The sequence below is a fragment of the Phascolarctos cinereus genome, unplaced genomic scaffold (genome assembly GCF_003287225.1).
Source record: "Phascolarctos cinereus isolate Bilbo 61053 unplaced genomic scaffold, phaCin_HiC Scaffold_9;HRSCAF=440, whole genome shotgun sequence".
Classification (NCBI taxonomy): Eukaryota; Metazoa; Chordata; class Mammalia; order Diprotodontia; family Phascolarctidae; genus Phascolarctos; species Phascolarctos cinereus.
The window spans coordinates 148538921-148558394 of NW_027556402.1; the positions used below are offsets into that span (position 1 = coordinate 148538921).

At 35.0% G+C, this 19474-nt stretch overlaps 1 protein-coding gene across 9 annotated transcripts in view; it reads left to right on the forward strand.

Annotated features, from left to right (window-relative positions):
• Nucleotides 1-19474, forward strand: part of FRYL (FRY like transcription coactivator) — a 292081-nt gene that overhangs the window by 108614 nt on the left and 163993 nt on the right. For all 9 annotated transcript variants that reach the window (XM_020990364.2, XM_078148492.1, XM_078148491.1 and 6 more), the window contains one exon: nucleotides 13476-13675. In XM_020990364.2, coding sequence (XP_020846023.1) covers nucleotides 13556-13675 — 120 coding nt within the window. In that variant the 5' untranslated portion in view covers nucleotides 13476-13555. The remainder of the gene's footprint in view (nucleotides 1-13475; nucleotides 13676-19474) is intronic.

Here is a 19474-nt window from a genome sequence, read left to right on the forward strand (position 1 = left end):
AGCCAAAGAAGGAGAAACTGTCTGTAGGGTAAAGTTGGTGGGGGTGTGGAGGTGTTATCAGTGGTTGTCAAAAGTTGAATGAAGAGAGGTCAAAGAGACTGAAAAGTTTACTGAATTTAGCAGTTAAGAGATAGTCTCTTAACTTCGGAGAAAGTTCAGTCAAGGTGGGGAGGTGGGAAGCCAGAGTTAATAAACATACAGCCATGAGGTGATATGCAAGCAGTGAGTAATGCATTTTAGTGAAAGGGATAAACCAATATAGGGCAAGGACTGAAAGGGATGGTGTTCTTGAATTGTGGGATAGGCTTGAGCATATTTGTAGTCAGAGGATAAGAAGCCAGGATATAGGGACAGATCAGAAATGAGAGAAGGGGATATGATCGGAAAGGAAGGAAAGCTTTTGGAGGAGATGAGAGGGGAAGGAATTGAGGGTACAAATAGGCATTGACTTTAATCAAGGAGAAGACATCACTTCCTCTGTGAAAGATAGAATAGTTGAAGATGTAGAAGGGCTTTTAGATGGAGTATGAGGAGATGAAGAAACTGTTGACAGATGACTTTATTCTCCCCAGTGAAGTAGAATTAACAAGCAAACCTTTGAAGGTTGAGAGGTTTGAGTTGACTCTTAAAGGATAGATAGCATTTTTATAGTTGAGAAGGGATTTGCAGAAACAACAATAAAATCTTGAGATGGAAGAGACCTTAGAAATTTCTAAAGCCCAACACCTTCATTTTACAGATCTGGAAACTGAGGCACAAGGAGTTTCGTTGACTAGCCTGAGATTATAAAGCTAGTTAGTGGCATACCTAAGACCAGAATCCAGGTTACCTGACTCTTCTTCCAGGACATTAAGAAAGTCTTCGATACTGTTAACATTGCACTGATTTTAATATCTTACTCTTTCTTTCCAGTAAGAGGAGCTGTGTGACCCTGGACAAGTCATTTAACCTTTTTCAGCTCCACTTTTCCCCATCTGTAAAATGAACACAATAATAGCACCTGTCCGGATTACAGCACTAGAGATAGAAGGGACTTGAGAGGCTTTTTGGTCAAATTCTGACTATTGAGCAATGATTTTGTCTTTTCTAATGAGAGGACGTAGAGGACACTGACATCTTTGTAGTACTTCTATAATTTAACAGTGTATGAACAACCAAGCTTAGTATGTAGAATAATTGGTTAAAATAGGAATTTCTGCGAGCTTCTTTCCCCACGCAGCTTTAAATCAGGTGAGCTTCTTCTTCTCAGAGTCTTTCTTGCCAGCTGCCCATGGAGCAAAAATTGCTAGTTAAAGCTCTGTTTGTATAGGCTTCAGTATGTTTTTTGTAGTAAAGGGACTAAATACTTTCATTGTCTTCTCTAATAATATCTGGCATTTAAAATATAAAGGGATCCATTACTGAAACTATAATGCATAGAATGATACCTTAATGAAAGTAGGGTGTTACAGAATCCCTAACTCATTATCTTGAACAAGCCTTAGTGAAAATTTGATTTATTTATATATTTGTTTTCAGATTGTAAACAATTGATGCAAGTTTAATCCTTTGAGAACTTGTACATTTTTAAATATGCTTCTGCTCACCCAAAATAAAATTAGGTCCCCCATGGTGTTTTCACTCATAATATGTCCTATGTTTCTTGTTAATTTCAGATATAAAAAGCCCTTTGGTTTATAAAAATACTTTTAAATGCTCTGTGCTACTGGGTAATGTTACTTTTTATGTTGAACTCTTAGAGCCGTGTAATTCTGGTTTTAAGGCCTTGCTTAGCTGGCAGAAAGTTGATGCAGTGCTGGCTAAGGTTTGATTATAGTTGAGCTTATTTCTTTTAGTAACAACAATGAAGTGACATTCATATGGCCTAGATTCAGGATGTTGTCTCTGTGCCAATAGTTTTAGACATTACTCCTTTTAAAAATTGAGTCAGGAACATTCTGTTAAACCAGCTGTGTAGTGAGGATGTTACCATTTAAGTGATTGGTTCACTTCACTAGAATTGAAAATGAAGGAAAGATTCAATGCTCTTATGTCAGGCTTCTATATCTGCAGTGTTAAATTAGGTCACAAAGAATCTTGAACAGCTACATATATCTCCTGTTAACATTTTAATTTATGTAGTTAATGTTATGACTGCAATTGTATTAAAAAAAAGTTAACTTCCCGTAAGTTTAAAAAATGAAACAAAACAGTGACTAGCTTCCTTTTAAACCTTCCCTCTCCCTCTAAATTTTACATTAGATACACTGGATGTTAACAAGTTAAATTTGTATATTGTGTTTCTAATGTTTGTGGAAAAATTGGCAAAGGATTTTGGATATTAAAAAATCTTTTTTTATGTCAGAAAAGAGTAGATTAAAAGAGCAGCAATATTGTTTAAATATACAAAGGTTATGTGATATTTTTTTTTGTCAACATAGCAAACTCCTACCTTAGATCTCAACCTTTTCTGACTTGGTACAGTCAAAGGGAGACCTGTGAAACACACAGTAAATTAATTGCTCAGTGTTATTTATTCAGTAAGTATCAAAGGTAAGATACCCAATTTTTTCTGACTCCAAGCCTAGCTGTTTGACTACTGTACTACACTGCCTCTTGTGTAAATATTGATGGCATATTATGAAATGTATCCAGTGAAGAGAAACCCAGTAGAGTCGATTTACTAGGACAGTATCTATTTTTTCATTATGCCTTTTAGAATTAGTTACTGCCCCGGTGGATAGTACAGTAATTATTCCTTTAATTCATCACACATTTGTTAAACACCTGCTGTGTAGAAGGAACTTTTCTAGGCATTGGTAACCCATGCACTAAAACAAGAGTCCCTGCCCTGATAGAATTTGTGCTCTCTTGAAAAATATCACACACACACACACACACACACACACACACACACACACACACACACACACACACGCACACACGATTACAGCTTAAGAGGTGAGAAGGGACTTCACAGATAATCTAATCAAATGCCTTCACTTTACAGATACAGAAACTGAGGTCCTGAGAGGTTATAAGTACTGCAGTTACAGCTAAAAAAGTCATAGTCCCTATCCTCAGGAGCCTTACATGGCTTTGACTTGCCCAAGGTTGCTCAGTCAATAAGTAGTAGAACTGGGATCCAAAACTCAGTTCCTAGTGAAGTAAGGAACAGTATGAAGTATAGGTACCAGAAAGAAGACCTCTTTCCAGTATACCACCTTGGGAATTGTTCTGAACTCCTAGGCATCACCTCTTCATTATTTTATCTCCCCTAGAGATCTACTGACCTTCCCTCTCTACCATCACTAGCAGTTGTTTTAAAGCACGATTTTTCTGATTGCTTGGCCTGCTTCAGAAGAGATTGTAGTTCATGAAGAGAGCTTTTGAGTTTTCTTTGGGACTTTTTTTTTTACTACATAGTAGGGTTAATAATAGCAATAATGATGATAGGAATGCATATTTATATAACATTTAACAGTTTATAAAACCCTTTCCTAAACCTCTCAATTCACTTCATCAAATTGGCCCTGCATATCTTATGTCAGTTGAGGAAACTGTAATTCTTCTAGTCATTCCCCTCGGTTCACAATCTAGTTACCATCTACTCTTTCTTCTCCCTAACCTGTGAGTATCTAATTGCTACATCTTGTATCTTTATATATGTAGCTTGCCTTCCTGTCTCCTATGTGTGAAATGTTCTTTCCTCATTATCTCTTGGAGAACCACTAAACCCTCTTCAAGGCGAAGCTTATTTCCTCTCTTTCAAGTGGCCTTTCCTGATTCTCCAAATTGTCGGTGACCCGTTCCCCCCAGTTACTTTGTATTCATTCATTTATCCATTCATTCAGTATATATCTTGTATTTGCTTTCTTATAAACTTGGTCCCCAACACCCTCCCCATAGAATATAAGCTCTTTGAGGGCAAGGACTGTCTTGGTTTTGGATTTTGTGTTGTTTGAACCTGGCAAGATGCCTCTACCCATAGAAAATGCTTGATAAATATGTTGATTTTTCTCACATAGATGATGGCACTGTGGCTAGAAATGAATTTCATTGGCATATGTGTATTATAAGTGCCTGGTCTTCTCACACCTAAGTCAACTTCTCGGTGTATGCCATTGCCTGTCATGTAACAGGGGAAAAATGGATAGGGAGTAAGAAGACTTAACTTTTGTTATACTCAACCCTATGCTACTCCCATTCTCCTTTTTCTATAGACCTAATAGGGAAATTTTAAAAATATACTTACATATACTGCATCATCTGTATACAAAATGATGGATTTATCTTTTTAAGTTCCTTTCCAGGTTTAAATCATATGATCCTGGTGACTAGCTTTTATAAATAAAGAACTTAAGATTCATCTGTAGTTCAGAGGAAGTCCAGATTCAGGCTTTTAATCACTAGCCGAAATGAGGGATAGGGTCTTCAGAATGGTAAAAAGAATGTGTCTTTTTGGTAGAAATGAGTACCTAGATGAATGAGATCAGAGATCCATCAAAGATTAAAATATTGATATTATATTGATAAGAATGTTTAATATTTTATGACACTATAGTTTTCAATGTGTTTTCACATATGTGTCTTACTTTTTTTTCACAACAACACTGTGAGGTAGACAGAACAGAAATTTATACCTCTGTATACTTAGGGATAGGAAAAAGGACTGGACATGTGATTTCATTGGTATAAGGAAATTCTGGGTGAGGAAACTTCCTTTACCAAAATAGGTCAGCAAATTATAGTCTTAGAGGATTGCCCAGAGCACTAAAAGGATAAGTTGATTTGCCTAGGGTTGTGAAGCCAGTAGGGCAGTTAGCTGGTGCAGTAGATCAAGTGCCTAACCTGGAGTCAGGAAGACTTGAGTTCAAATCCAGTCTTAAACACTTACTAGCTGTGTGACCCTGGGCCAGTCACATAACCTTGTTTGCCCTGGTTTCCTCATCTGTAAAATGAGCTGACAAAAGAAATGGCAAACCACTCCAGTATCTTCTCACGAAAATCCCAAATGGGGTCACGAAGGGTCCAACATGATTAAAACAACTGAACGATGATGACGACAACATCAACAGCCAGTGTCATCAGAGGTAGTATCCCTGGCTTTAAGGCAAGCTCTCCACCGTGCTGCTTCTTCCCTTATTTTATAAATGAGAAAACAAAGACTTGGAGAGCTGAATTTGGCTAAGGTTCCATTGTTAATAGTTTGCGAGACCTGGGCCAGTAAGTCTTATGACTCCTAATGTGGTGGTCCTTATGTTGTATCCACACTGTCTCTGATATTTAAAAATTGTTATTGGAAGAGATGTGTTCAACATTAACGACTAATTGGATGTGGAGAATAAGGAATAGGGAATAGTATCTCATTCTGAGATTTTGATTTTTGACATATGATAAGAAAATTAGTTAAAGAATTAGGATCACAGTAAGCCATAATATTTGAGAGGTGAGAGAAAAGCCGTAAGCCAGGTGGTTGGTATCTGCATCTACAGAAAACCATTAGAGTAAGGGTCTTAGCTTAGGGTCCATGGTTAGGTTTCAGTTAGTCTGTGAACTTGGATGGGGGAGAAAAACACTACATCTTTATTTTCATTAACCTCTAACTGAAATTTATCATTTCTTTCAATTATTTAAAAACATCATTTTGAGAGGAAACCCAATATAGGCATTACCAGACTGCAAAAGGGAACTGTGATTAAAAAGAATAAAAATTAAGAACCCTTACATTAGGGGAATTTGGCTCTTGAACATTTCTGTTATATTGTATTTGGTACCTATGTGGGAAATTTTGTTTGAAGCCTGGCACCCTCCTTGAACAGTTAGGTTTTTAACAATGTGTGGTCCAAGTACCCTGTGAATCCTAGACTGTACTCCCTAGAGCATACAACCACCCCTCCTACTTCTCCTTCCCTAGAAAAAGATTAGTAGAAACTTATTTTGTGGTGGATTGAGTGGTAGCTCTTCTGCAGAACAGTTTGAGAACCAGGTAGAACTAAAAATAAAGAAATCATCTAGAAGCCTTACCTAAAGCTCTCAATTTGAATCTTTCAGGTGATAAAAATGGAGATTAATTTATAGAATCAACCAAGAATACATGCTGAGAAAATAATTCCCTGTAAAAAAAAACTTCCCTTAAAGAGTATGTAATGCCAATTTAAAATAGAAAAGCATGTATTTTCAGAAGGTAGAGTTAGGTAATGGCTACCTGCTGTTGTAGACCATTTACATAGTAAATATAAAAAATGGGTTTTTTTCTCCCTTTAACCATCATTTCCCCCCTCATTTCTGTTATTAGCAAAAATTTCAGACGCCACATCTCTGTTAGATCTGTTAGGGGCAGTTCTAAAGGACATCTGTGATTAGTAGTTATGTGTATAAAGGACTGAATGAGTAGGTAGAAAGGCACAAATGAGAACACTTTTAGGTGAATGTTTCATCTGAGGTTCTTGAGAGTACTAAAGGGAGCAAGATCAATGGTTAAATAGTAGAAGAGGAAGAGTAATCACACAGGCAGTCTAGCCTGATGATTTAATTAGACTTTAAAAAATGATTGTTCTTTTGTCTGTTTCAAAAATATATAATTTTTCTACTGGTGAACCTCTAGTAGAAAAAAATTGGCAAAATTCCAAAAGTTGTCATAGGATTTCCACATTTAGAAACTGTTTTGAATTGGAATAATTGGCAATAGGACAAATACATCATTTAAGAACAATTTTCCAAAGAACAAACAAGAAGCTTAATTTTGCTACCTATTAAAATTCAGCCTGGCCAATTTCTTTTGTTATTTAGCCCTCATATTCTTCTGAAAGCAGTGCTCAAATTTCTAGAACATGGACAAATTACCACAATGTGTTTAAGCAGAAATTTTTGAATAGGTGATTATATGGACAATGAAGCTTGAGTTTTCATGAGCAAAGTTAGTTTCTAGAAGGCAGAATTACTGCCTAATTTTTAGAAGTTAGGTAAATATTTCAATTCTGCTGTTATCTATATCTTAAATGAGTGTTGATGAAGTGAAGTTTATTACAAAATACTGACTACAGTTACCTGAGTAAATTGTTCTTTAGGGTTAACCTATCAAAGACTTATCATTCAGAGCTTCAGCTTACTTACTTCAAATATATGAGACATTTGGAATAGATGATCTTTAAGGTCCTTACCAGCTCTAAAAATCTCTCATTTTATTATTCCCTATATAACTTATTAATTTTTTATACTTTTATTCATATTAACCTTTTATCTTAATGTCCTATAGCAAATGCTTATTATTTAGTATATTGATTTTCTGTGACATGTAAATTATGGCAAGGAATAATAAAAGTCCTGATTTAGGAATGATTTTTAGACTTGTCATATGTTCACAACAATGATTTCCTTTATGGTGTCATGAGCAACATGTATGCATTTTCCTCCCTTATAAGAGGCAGGGACCATTTTCTTTTCTCTCTTATGTTTGCGGTTCCTTCCTGAGAGACTTCCGTTTTTATGTTCTCTCTTGTCATGTGTCATTTAATTTCTGTTTAGCATACAGTTGTCTTTTAAATGTAGGTTTCTCAGTGTTCTGACCTTGGCCACAATCTTGCTCTGTATTCCTTGCCTTGGTGATCTTGACAGATTGTATGACAGCATGTTCAGTAGAAGGCATCTTAAAAATTATCCAGATCAACTCTTCATTTTACAGGTAAATGACTTAGCTAGCACAGGTAGGTGGTAGCAGAGCTGAGACTAGAACTGAAGTCCCTTAACTCTGAGTCTATTGTCCTTTTAATTGCATTGATTATACTACCTCTGACTCTCAGGGTTTTAATGATACTGAAGTAGCAAAATTAATTTGCATCTTTCCATTTTGAAAACTTAAGATGTTTAATGGGTCTGAATTGGCATATATCAGTGTTTTCATTGATTCATAGCATTTTGCTGATTTTTGATAGAGATTTATACCTATTGATGTATGCTTCAAGTTCTTGTTTGACCTGCAACAAGTCACTTAACCTAGGTTCCTCAACTTTGTAATGGTATTAATAACTCTTTCCTTAGCTATCAGATAGACTTCTTATGAGTGGGCAGCAAGGTGGTACAGTAGAGTGTTAGGCCTAGAATCAGTAAGACTCACCTTTGTGAGATCAAACCTGGCCTTAGACACTTACTAGCTGTGGGACCCTGGACAGGTTTTTTAAGCCTGTTTGCCTCAGTTTCCTCATCTGTAAAATAAGCTAGAGAAGCAAACTACCCCAGTATCTTTTCCAAGAAAACCCCAAATGAGGTCACAAAGGAGTTGGGCACAACTGAAATGTATAACTGAAATGATTAAATAACAAAACCTTTTTGTGAGGAAAGCATTATTAACATTAACATGCTATATAAGTTATTATTAAAAATAAGAAGAAAGGTTAGAGGGGTCTCTATGGCAATTATCATGATAGCTTTCTTCTTTACATCAGTTAGAGGATAGTTTTAGGTACTGAGCAGTACTATTATTTGGATACTCCTTTAAACACAGAGAATTAGATAATGCTCTAAACCAAATGTAGAACGGTGTAACATCAGAATATCTGTACTGTATTTATATCACTGGAGAAAGTGTCTTCTGACAACTATGAAGTAAATATAACTTCCTCAAGTAACTCACCAAAACTATTTCACTTTAATAGAATTGGTTATAAAAAAAAGAATTAGTTATATATTTAGAGTGAAAGGGATTTTAGATGATATCTAGCCTAACACCCTCATTTTACCATTGAGAAGATAAGGACCAGAGAGGGGGAAATGTTTTACTTAAGGCATCAAAGAGAAAATAAGCAGAGACAGAATTTAAACCTCCAGATTCAGTGCTTTGTCCACTGTAGTAAAATCAAGGACATCACTACCAGGACAACAATTCTAACTAGACTATTAAAATTTAAATTATTAAACTGAACTAAGCTATTAAAATGACATTCGTTATATTGAAACTTTTTATAGTTGTTGCTCTCTGATTCCCTCCATTGTAATATTTTAGCAACATAAAGGTTTCTATGTTCTGACTGACTAATAATTAAATGTTTGTAGATCATACATTTTGAATAGAAGTAGAATTTAGAAACATTTGATCAAAATATTCTTTAAGCATGGTCATTCTTTTTTTTTCTTGCAAAGGCAAATTGTTCAAAAGTTGGATTTCATAAAATTTTAATCATCTTGTTATTCTAAATAAGAAATGATCAATTTTAGGAATAATCGTGTTCTCAATTTCAAGGATTACTGTACTTTAAACTTGAAGATGAGGATAATGAAAGTCTGTTCTGAAAAATTATTTCAATAGAGTAGCAAAATTTTTAGAGGAGTATGTGTGTGTAAAATGACTTATTCAGGGCTCTGACTCTGAGTTAGGACTTCAGACTCTAAATGTCTTTTCTACTCCACTCTATTGCTTCTCTTTGTGTAGTTTTATGATTCCCTGAAACTATTTAGTTAAATAACATATTATACAAAGAAAGATTCCTAGCAAATAAAAATTCTGTTTTACAAATACTTCCTGCTGTACAAGAGGGACATTTGCTCACAGATTTCCCACATTGAAGTAGTACACAGTGTTATATCATGAAACTGAATATAACCAGGGCATTGTTTAAAATGAATAATGTGCAGTGTGACCAAGGAAACTGTGATTTTTTTGTTTTTAATGGCTATGGTTTTTGTTACATAGTTGTAAGTTAGAATTTATTATATCTCTTGGGGTTTGCAAAAGTAGTATTTGTTTTACATTTTGATATTTGAGAGCTTTTAATTTATAAAGTATATTGTGATATTTGTAAGTACAACAATATCTACTAATTTAATTTGATCAGTTAAGAATAGAATGAGTGACTTTTCAGTTAAAATAGCAATTTTCCCTTAGACAAGTATCTATTTTTATTTCTGTTTATTATCTTGCTTTTGGGTGCTTTTCCTTCATGTTAAGTACTTAAATAGCCATTTGGTGATGCCTTTTTCCATTACAAATTGAATTATATACGTTAGCTTATCAAAGATTATTTTTTTGGTGAGAAATTTAATTTGAAACTATTTCATTTAGGGGGCCAGGAAGAAAAGGGCCCTATCCTGGCCCTTTTCTTTTCTTTGGACTTTTAATCTATTTTTATGAATTTTGATGTTATGTCTTTGCAAATGATTCCTTAGATTTATTTATCAGTCTCCACCCTCAGCCCAGATATTTAGTCCTGTATTCCTACTTGATTTTTGGACATCTTCAACAGTATATTTTACTGACTTTTCATTCTTTTTTTTTTTAATTTTTAGTTGCTTCCTCTATCCACTTTTTACTGGCTTTTCAAAATCAAGATGTCCAGATTTCAACTCATCTTTCCTATCAAGCTTTTTCCTTCCCCTAAATTCTCAGTTTCTGTTGATGGCATCACTATCTACTCTCATTCAGATTAGTAGCCTCAAAGTAATCTTTAACTCTTTTCCCCTCACTGCCCTACACATCTAAATAATTGCCAAATCTGCCTCTGCATTAATTTTCAAATTTCTTCTTTCCTTCCTACTATCACCAAAACATGATGGTTCAGGGCTTCTTGTCTTCTTCTGTAGCATATTATATGAGTGTCTTATTTGTCCTTCTTATCTCTAGTCTTTCCCCATTCTAATCCAACCATTATGCTGCTGCTCAGGTAATCTTTTTTCATTCACCAGTAGTATCATGTTACTTCTCAACTCAAAAAATATAGGGGATTATAAGATCCTTTCATGTTGGTAAGGTCCTTAGAAGTCATTTAGTCCAATCCCCTCTTTTTATAGATGAGGAGATAGAAGCCCAGAAAGGTTAAGTAACTTTCCTGTGATCACCCTAGGCAAATGGGAATTCCCATTCAAGTCTGCTTGTGTTGTGTGTTTTTCATCTGTTGTTCTTCAAGAGGACCAATGACATCATGAGGGTGATGTCTTGACTTGCATGTGAATTAGATTTAAGTGAGGCAGCTACGTGAAGTCTTCAGCTTGACTCTCCTCGAGAGTCATCCAAGTCCACGGGTAAAAAGAAAGGTCAAGTCCTCTGAGTTTAAACTCAGTACTCTACCTCCTGTTCCTTCAGTTGCCACTTATTGCTTAAAGTATAAAGTAAAGTAGAAATTCGTGTTCTGATGTTCAGCCCCTTCACCCCCTCCCCGCCACCCTGCCTCCACCTTACCTTTCTTATCTCAAGTGATACTAGTCTCCTTCATACATTCCATGTTCCAGCTTTTGTCACTGTTTACCTTTCCCTGTTCAAGACCTGCCCTCTCTCATCTCTTTAAGGCCTTTCTTCAAAATATGTCTTTGCCTAGAATGGACTCCACTTGAACCTGCATTTCTTTTGAAGGTCCTCCATTCCAGAAGGTTTACCTTCTCCTCCTTTCCTGACCACATCACATTCTTTCCTCCCTGTCCCACTTAATCTCAACAGGGGTGAAAATTGTCCCACAGATATATGTCATAGCATTTGCTCCTCTTTTTTTTTGTACTTGTAGCACCTTTTCTCATGTATTAATTGGACAAATGTTATTCTTTACCCCCAGCATATCCCCAAACTCATTTTACCTTTATCATCTATTGCCAACTCTCTGGGTCTCTCTTCTGTGCTTTGGAAGCTGCCCATTGAAATGTTAATCATTCGTGCTCATGCAGCACCTAGCGCACTGTAAATTGTAAAAACAGGGGCAGCCAGGTGGTGCAGTGGATAGAGGACCGGACCTGAGTTCAAATCTGGCCTCAGAGCAAACACTTGACACTAGCTGTGTGACTCTGGGCAAGTTACTTAACCCCAATTGCCTTAAAAAAAAAAGTAAATTGTAAAAACAATCACTATCCTCATGTCTTTTGATTTTTCTAGGGTTTTTTCCATAAATTTCTACATAGTAATAAAGGGCAATGTATGTAGCATTGGGGTGGGGAGGGGCATTTTTTATGAAAGAATTTGGGCCTTTTACTTAAGATTAGAAGTTTGTCACGCTTACTTTAGTTTTTTATTGTTTTGGCTGCTATGAGCATTAAGTTTGTCTCTTTCTGTGTGTTATTTTCTTTATCTGTGTAGCTCCATCCTCTGCCAAGATCTATACACTCTTCCCCCAGGACCAGCTTAAGTCTTTAGGAATTGTCCTAGGCCTGACCTTGCAGTGGCATTACAGCTGCATTACCCACATTTTTCCTGCAAGTCTTTCTCGTACTTCAGTTTTACTTCTACCCTTGCCACTGTGGTACCAACACAAATAGGAAGGACGTAAATTATTAGGATAACTAAGCAACAGGAAACTCTAAAAATTCAAGGTTCCCAGATTGTCAATTGCCTTGATTTCTCCCCACAGACTCCAAAAGAGCGCATGTTTCAGGTAATTGGTGTAGTATCTTGTTTTGTGGCCAATTTTTAAATGATGTTTGGTTAAGTGAATTGTTTCATTCCTGCATTCTACTACAACAAGTTCCATTTCAGTATTCCTTGTCAAAATTTTTAACCTATTCACCTTTGCTTCCTCTTTATTGAATCTTTGGTTTCACCGTATTTCCATCAAAATGACGAAGGTCACAAAAGAGAATAATCAATGTTGGAAGGACAACAGGAAGACAGATACACTGCCATACACTGCTGGTGGATCTGAGGATTAATCCAATTATTCTAGAAAATAATATAAAATTATGCTTAAAAGTGACTAAAATGTTCATACCATTTTCACCTAGAGATCTCATTGCTAGACATATACCACAAGGAAGTCACAGATAGAAAAAAAGTAATTACACCAATGTGATTACAGAAGTACTTTTTGTATTAGCAAAAAACTGGAAACAGAATAGATGCTCATTATTTGGAGGATGACAAGAAAAATTGTGGTACATGAATTATGGAATATTATAGCACTGTGAGAAATAATGACTCTGGAATTCATAGAAGCATGGGAAAAGTTATATGAATGGATACAAATCCAGGTAAGCAAAACTGGGAAAACCATATGCACAATATCAGTAAGATAAGTGGAAAGAATAACCCCAAATCCCTACAAAACTGAATGCTGTGTAAATGGATATCAAGTTATGGGTAGCATATTTATATATATCTTTTCATGTTATCCTGTTGAAAACCTTTTAATATCTCTTTGCTGACTTAACAGATTTTAAGAGATTGAAAATATTGAGAAAGCTAGGAACTTATGGTAGTAATTCTTTATACTTTTGACTTGAAAAGGCTTTATATAGTCATAGTTCACTAATTGCTAAGCGCTAAAAAAATTTTTGAAACTTACTCCCTAATTTATATGGAATTTATATGTTATATTTGGTTTTAATTCTGAGTGATATTACTGCAGTGTTGTCAACTGGTGTGATTGAGGAGTTTGACAGTTTAAAAGGATTATTAAATTACTTTTTATTCTCTCTCTCTCTCTCTCTCTCTCTCTCTCTCTCTCTCTCTCTCTCTCTCTTCCTCTTCATCTTCCTCTGTCTTCCCCCTCTCTCTTTTATCTCTCTCCCATTCTTTTCTCTCACAGCCTCAGTGCCAGCCAATAGTGTAAATAAATTCCGAGCTTCACCCAGCTTCCATTCCACCGTAGATAAAAAGAATATCGTCATGTCCAACATTACTATTGACCCAGATGTCAAACCTGGGGAATATGTCATCAAGAGTCTCTTTGCAGAATTTGCTGTTCAAGCTGAAAAGAAAATTGAAGTTGTAATGGCTGAGCCTTTGGTGAGTGCCATGAGTATTTGTATATTAAATATTTTTAGTGCCTTTATAGTAACAATGGTTGTATATGTAGTTTCACTCAAAAAAGAAGCAGTATGATCTAGGATGACTATAAGGGGCCAAAAAAGCTTCCTAGATACTTTGGAAAATACCTTACTAATATTATTTGTGTGCTGTTTTAGTAGATTATTAACATCTGTTACAGAAGCTTTTCAGTATTTAGTTGATCGAGATTCTACTTTGATTATTAATTTTCAAAATCTAATTGCGCATTTAAGAAAACTTTACCTTATACTGTTGTAATTAACATATTTAACAGATAAAAACATTTGAGACAGACAGTTTGTAGAAGAAACTACAAACTTGTACAAACCAAACTGGAATACTTATCATTCCCTGAATGCAGCATCCTAATTTCTATCTCTTCACTTTTGCATTGGTGGCCCCTCATTTAGAGAATATATTCTTTTCTAACCTGGAATGTAATTTCCCTAAAGACAGGGAATATTTTGTTTTTGTCTTTGGTTCTCCAAGTCCTAGTGCAATATCTTGTACATAGTAGACAACTTAGTAAATGTTAGATTAATTTTATTGAAGTACATTTATAAGCAACTACAACAATAACAATAGAAGCCCAAATAATACTAATAAAACACCAGGCTGTCTTATTCTATGTGACTACTATACAAAGACTGACAATTACTCATTAGACAGGAAAAAAATGATCAATATGTATTCTCAGAGCACATGATATGTATAAAAACTTTAACATTTTTGTTTAAAGTTTTGAGTTCCAAATTCTACCCTTCCAATTCTAACCCTCCCTGTGAGAGTAAGCAATCAGGTATAGGTTATACACGTTAAATTATGTAAAACATTTCCATATTAGTCATTTTGTACAAGAAGACTCGAATAAAAAAAGAAAGAAAGTGAAAAATAGCGTGCTTCAGTCTGTATTCATTCAAAATAGGTTCTTTCTCTGGAAGTGAATAGTATACTTTATCATTAGTCCTTTGGAATTATCCTGGACCATTGTATTGCTAACAGTTGCTAAGTCATTCACAGTTTTTCATTGAACAATATTGTTGTTACTGTGTACAGTGTTCTCCTGGTTCTGTTCACTTCACTATGCATCAGTTCATGTAAATCTTTCCAATAGACCTGCATTTTACAGAGCAGTAGTAAACCATGACACTAGATATGTGCCATTGGGTTTATTAATCTACTGAAAATAAGTTAACCTATGAAATGGCTAAGATCCAAGAGTGGAATCAGAAGACCTCTGTGGGTGACCTGGGTTCAGTATCACCACAGAAGCATTAAAGAAATGGCTAACTTAATGCATCTTTGTTTATAAAAATAGAGAAATTTAGGATTGTAATATAAAACCTGTCATTACCACTGTAAATAAGATAAAGATTATCCTTAAAGTTCCAAGGCAATTATTTAGACTCGTCACATAAGAAAATCTGGAAACTTTACAGCATATGCATAATGTTTCATGTTGCAGAAATTTAGCATCTAATGCCAGAATTGTACTCCAGAGGTATACTCTGTATCCCTCATAAACAAGCAAAAGATACATAGCTTTATTGTAATACAAACACCCAAAGAATCCTTGAATTAAAAAAAAAGAAACTGTCCTGGAAACAGCATTATTGCAGACAAAGCTATTTTACCAATATAATATTGATTCATAAAAATTTTTAAATGATTTTTAAAATAGATTTCATCTTAAATATTTATACTCTTCATATAACCAATATATTATATGAAATGAAAAGTTTTTAAAATATTGATACCTAGTAAGACAAATCAGTACCATGTGGGGACACATGTATCATCCCTGACATTGTGTATGCAACTGATGCTGTCTCAAAGATATCTTCAGTGAGCTTCTATCCCATACTTTTATTCAGTTACAGAAAGCAGTTATGTATCTAAGCAAAACCATGTATAGTTATTCTTGTAAAAGAATAATTCTAGGATGGCAACTTGTCCTAGGACTGTTTCTTTTCCTTTTCTTTTAATTAATTAATTAATTTTTAGTTTTTAATATTCACTTCCATAAGATTTTGAGTTTTGAATTTTCTCTCTCATCCTTTCCTCCCCTCCTCAAAATGTTGTGCAATCTGATATGGGCTTTACTTATACATTCATACTAAACATATTTTCACATTAGTCATGATGTAAAGAAGAACTAGAACTAATAGGAGGAACCACAAGGAAGAAGAAACAAAATAACAAAAGAAAAGGAGAGCAAGTAGTATGCTTCTATCTGCATTCAAACTCCAAAGCTCTTTCTCTGAATGTGGATAGCCTTTTCCATCTTGAGTCTTTTGGAGTTGTCTTAGATCCTTGCATAGCTGAGAAGAGCTAAGTCTATCAACATCAATCTTCACATAGCATGGCTGTTAGTGTATACAGTGTTCTTCGTTTCTGCTAATTTCGCTCAGCATCAGTTCATATAAATCTTTCCAGGTTTTTCTGAAGTCTGCCTGCTCATCATTTCTTACAGCACAATAATGTTCTGTTATATTCATTACCACAACTTGTTCAGCCATTCTGCAATTGATGGGCATCCCCTCAACTTCTAGCTCTTTGCTACCACAAAAAGAGCTCCAGCACTGTTTCTATTTGTAATCCATCCAAAAAGACGAGAAATAAGAGATAACTGCTGATACCACTGTTACTTCTAATAGTACTACTAATAACTCCAACCCATTGTCTGAGCCATTGGGTGAAGTCATGGGGACAGTTGCAAAGTAGGGGAATGCTAGCCAGAATGATATATAACAAGGATTGTCTGGAGTCAGGTAACGCTAGTTGTAAGGGCCTGTCAGACATCCTGAGAAAACCATTGATCAGATTAGCAGCACGGTCAGTGGGGCATAGCTGCTCCTAAGAGTCAAAGAATTAGATATTTCAATATATGCTTTCCTGGCTGATTCTCTTTGTAGCTGTTGTAATGATCAGCTAGCCATGGAGGACAGCAGAGCAAGTGGAGCTCCTTTATGTTCTGGGACCACAAGAAATAAGACATACTAGAACAAGTAAGAAATGTGACTACCCTGCCTGCTGATAATGCTTCAGCATAGATAGCACTGACCACAAAAGTAGACAAGCTACAAATGCACATGAAATGGACTGACACAGTGAATATTTGAATTGTATGCTGGTACTATATCATAATAAAATTGGAAATAAAGGCTTCATATTAATGTTATTAGTGGTGCTCAGATTATACAATGATTCAGTGATGAGTCCAGGCTATTTATAAATAAGAAGTAATTTCATCCATGAGTCTGGGTTAAAAGAAATAAGAGAAATTGAAGAGTTACTAAATTCTGAGTAAGGAAAAGTTGAAAACCCTAAGATTTTTAGGCAGTTTTAGAAACTAAGATTAACACTGTCTTTTCAGCATCAGGTCAGAAGAGATATTTGATTCCAGGTCTTCTTGACTCCAAGGCCAACTTTCTAGCCATGAAAACACTTTGCCTCTTATATAACTTTAGAAATTCCACCTACAAATAAATCAGATGGAAAAACAAACAAACAAAACTGATGTCTCAAATTATTTTTAAAAAGAGAATGGGCATACTCAGACTAGAAATTCAAAAAGTTCTTTGTGACTTCCACAGCATGAATCCAGCAATCAGACCAACTATTCCAAAATATTTTAATTCAGAAAAGCTGACTGCTGTAACCATCATGAAAGAATGCATTCTCTCACAATATTTGATGGAAGCTATAAAAACATTTTAGGAATTGTATACAACAACCTATGCTATGGCTGTTGTCATGTTTAAGAATAATGGGTAATGCCACTAGTAGGCCTCTACCCCCAAAGAGATTTAAGAGCAAGAAAAAGAAAAGGATCCATTGTATAAAAATATTTAAAGCAATTCTTTTTATTATAACAAAGAATTGAAAACAAAAGAGGTGCAAATAAATTGGGAAGTGACTGGACAAATTATATTATGTAAATATAATGGTGTATTAGTGTACCATAAAAACTTAGAAACCAGGGAAGAATGGTATGAACCAATATAATATATGTTACATATATTACATATATTATTATTATGTAATAATAATAGCAATATAAAGAAAAACAGTGATGAAGCGTGCTACTTACTTCCTGAGAGAAAGGAGTGATGGTCACAAGGCTCAGAATGTAATATGCTTTTGGACATGGCAAATGTATGGATTTGTTTTGCTTTACTCTCTGTGTGTGTCTGTGCGTGCGCATGTGTGTGGAGTATGTATTTCTTTTTCTCATTGGAGGTAAGAAACAAGAGATAGGGTTGCCAAAAATAAAAGAAGAGAAAGAAAAGAGGAGTATCAAAGCACATAACTAGGATACAGAAGAAAGGAGATGAAGATGGAAACAGACATGAGTAGAATAGCTGTGAAAGCAACACGTCAGTCAAGTTATATACTTCTTTTTTAAAAGCTATATGTAATAGAGATTCACAGTTTCACATATTATCTTTTTCTGTTCTACTTTACATATAGAAATTTTTATATTTTTTCTGTTCATAAAAATCAGAATAAATAAATGAAAATAATCATAGTAGGAAAGATGGAGTTATCATTCAATACTCCCGAAGACAGGCATCAAATATCATCTTGGGAGAAGTGACCTAAGAGAGCCATTGAAAGTTTGGTCAAACAATGGAAGATTGCCATAGTATTTGGCTAGCACATATGATAGAAAACCTGAGCATAATATTTGTCTTTTAGCAACAAAAGAAACACAAATGGAATTTAAAAAAACTAAAGTGTGTCAAGAATTCTAGACTTCCTTAACTGTTTGACTGTTAAGGCAATATAATGAATTGGAGGTGCACACATAAGAAAATCAGCAATTCTATATCAATCAAATACAGAGTCTTGTGAAGCCAAGAAATTAGAGCAGAGATAACCCTCAGAAAAGCAGACTGTGAAATATTTTTGGTTATCTGTATGGTTAAAAGTAGCCCAAAGCAATGAAAACAAAAGGTGAATTAATTGAAAAACAGAAAGCTTTCATGAAATTAATATAATGAAGACATCAAGGAACTTAAAATACACTCTACCTTTTCAGCAGTACTGGGAAGGTCAATATAACATCTAAACGTACTGATTCAAACACTTGACAGTAGTAGCACATGAATTACTAATAAGATATTTTTATCAGCTTCCTCTTGAACACGAGCCTGGTCCACATTTAAGCATTTAATGAACATTTGTTGCCTGATACATGAATATAATGGAGTATTACTGTGGAAATGACTTCTAGTTAAGGTGGAAGCATGAACAATTGTAAAGGAATTCAGTTCTCTCACATATATTGTATCAGTGAGTAGTGAAGCCCCAGGAAGGACACAAGCACAAAACAGCACCTTCACTGAGAATTGCCAACTTCAGAGCTCCAATCTGGATCAGTGGACATCTGAGCACGGGCATAACAAGGGAGGTAGAAGCCAGCAATAGTAGTCCTGGAAATTTAGGCCATTTCCCAACAGGGACTGACCAACCCCATCCAAGACTCTGGAAAGTAGCAAAAGACTTGGTCCAGAATCCCAAATCAACAGCTGAGACTAGGGATAAGAGTAAAAGCAAAATATGGATGAAGAGATTCCCAAGAGGTAAACTTAGAAGAAGAGCACAATTTCACAAGGATTATAAGAATGCCTGAAAGAAATTATTTAAGTGATTAAAAGATGACGTAAAGTCTCTGGAGGAAAAAAAGTTTGAAGGAGAATAAATATCTTAGATGAACAATGATTTATTACTGTTCATGTAAGAAAAAGCTAA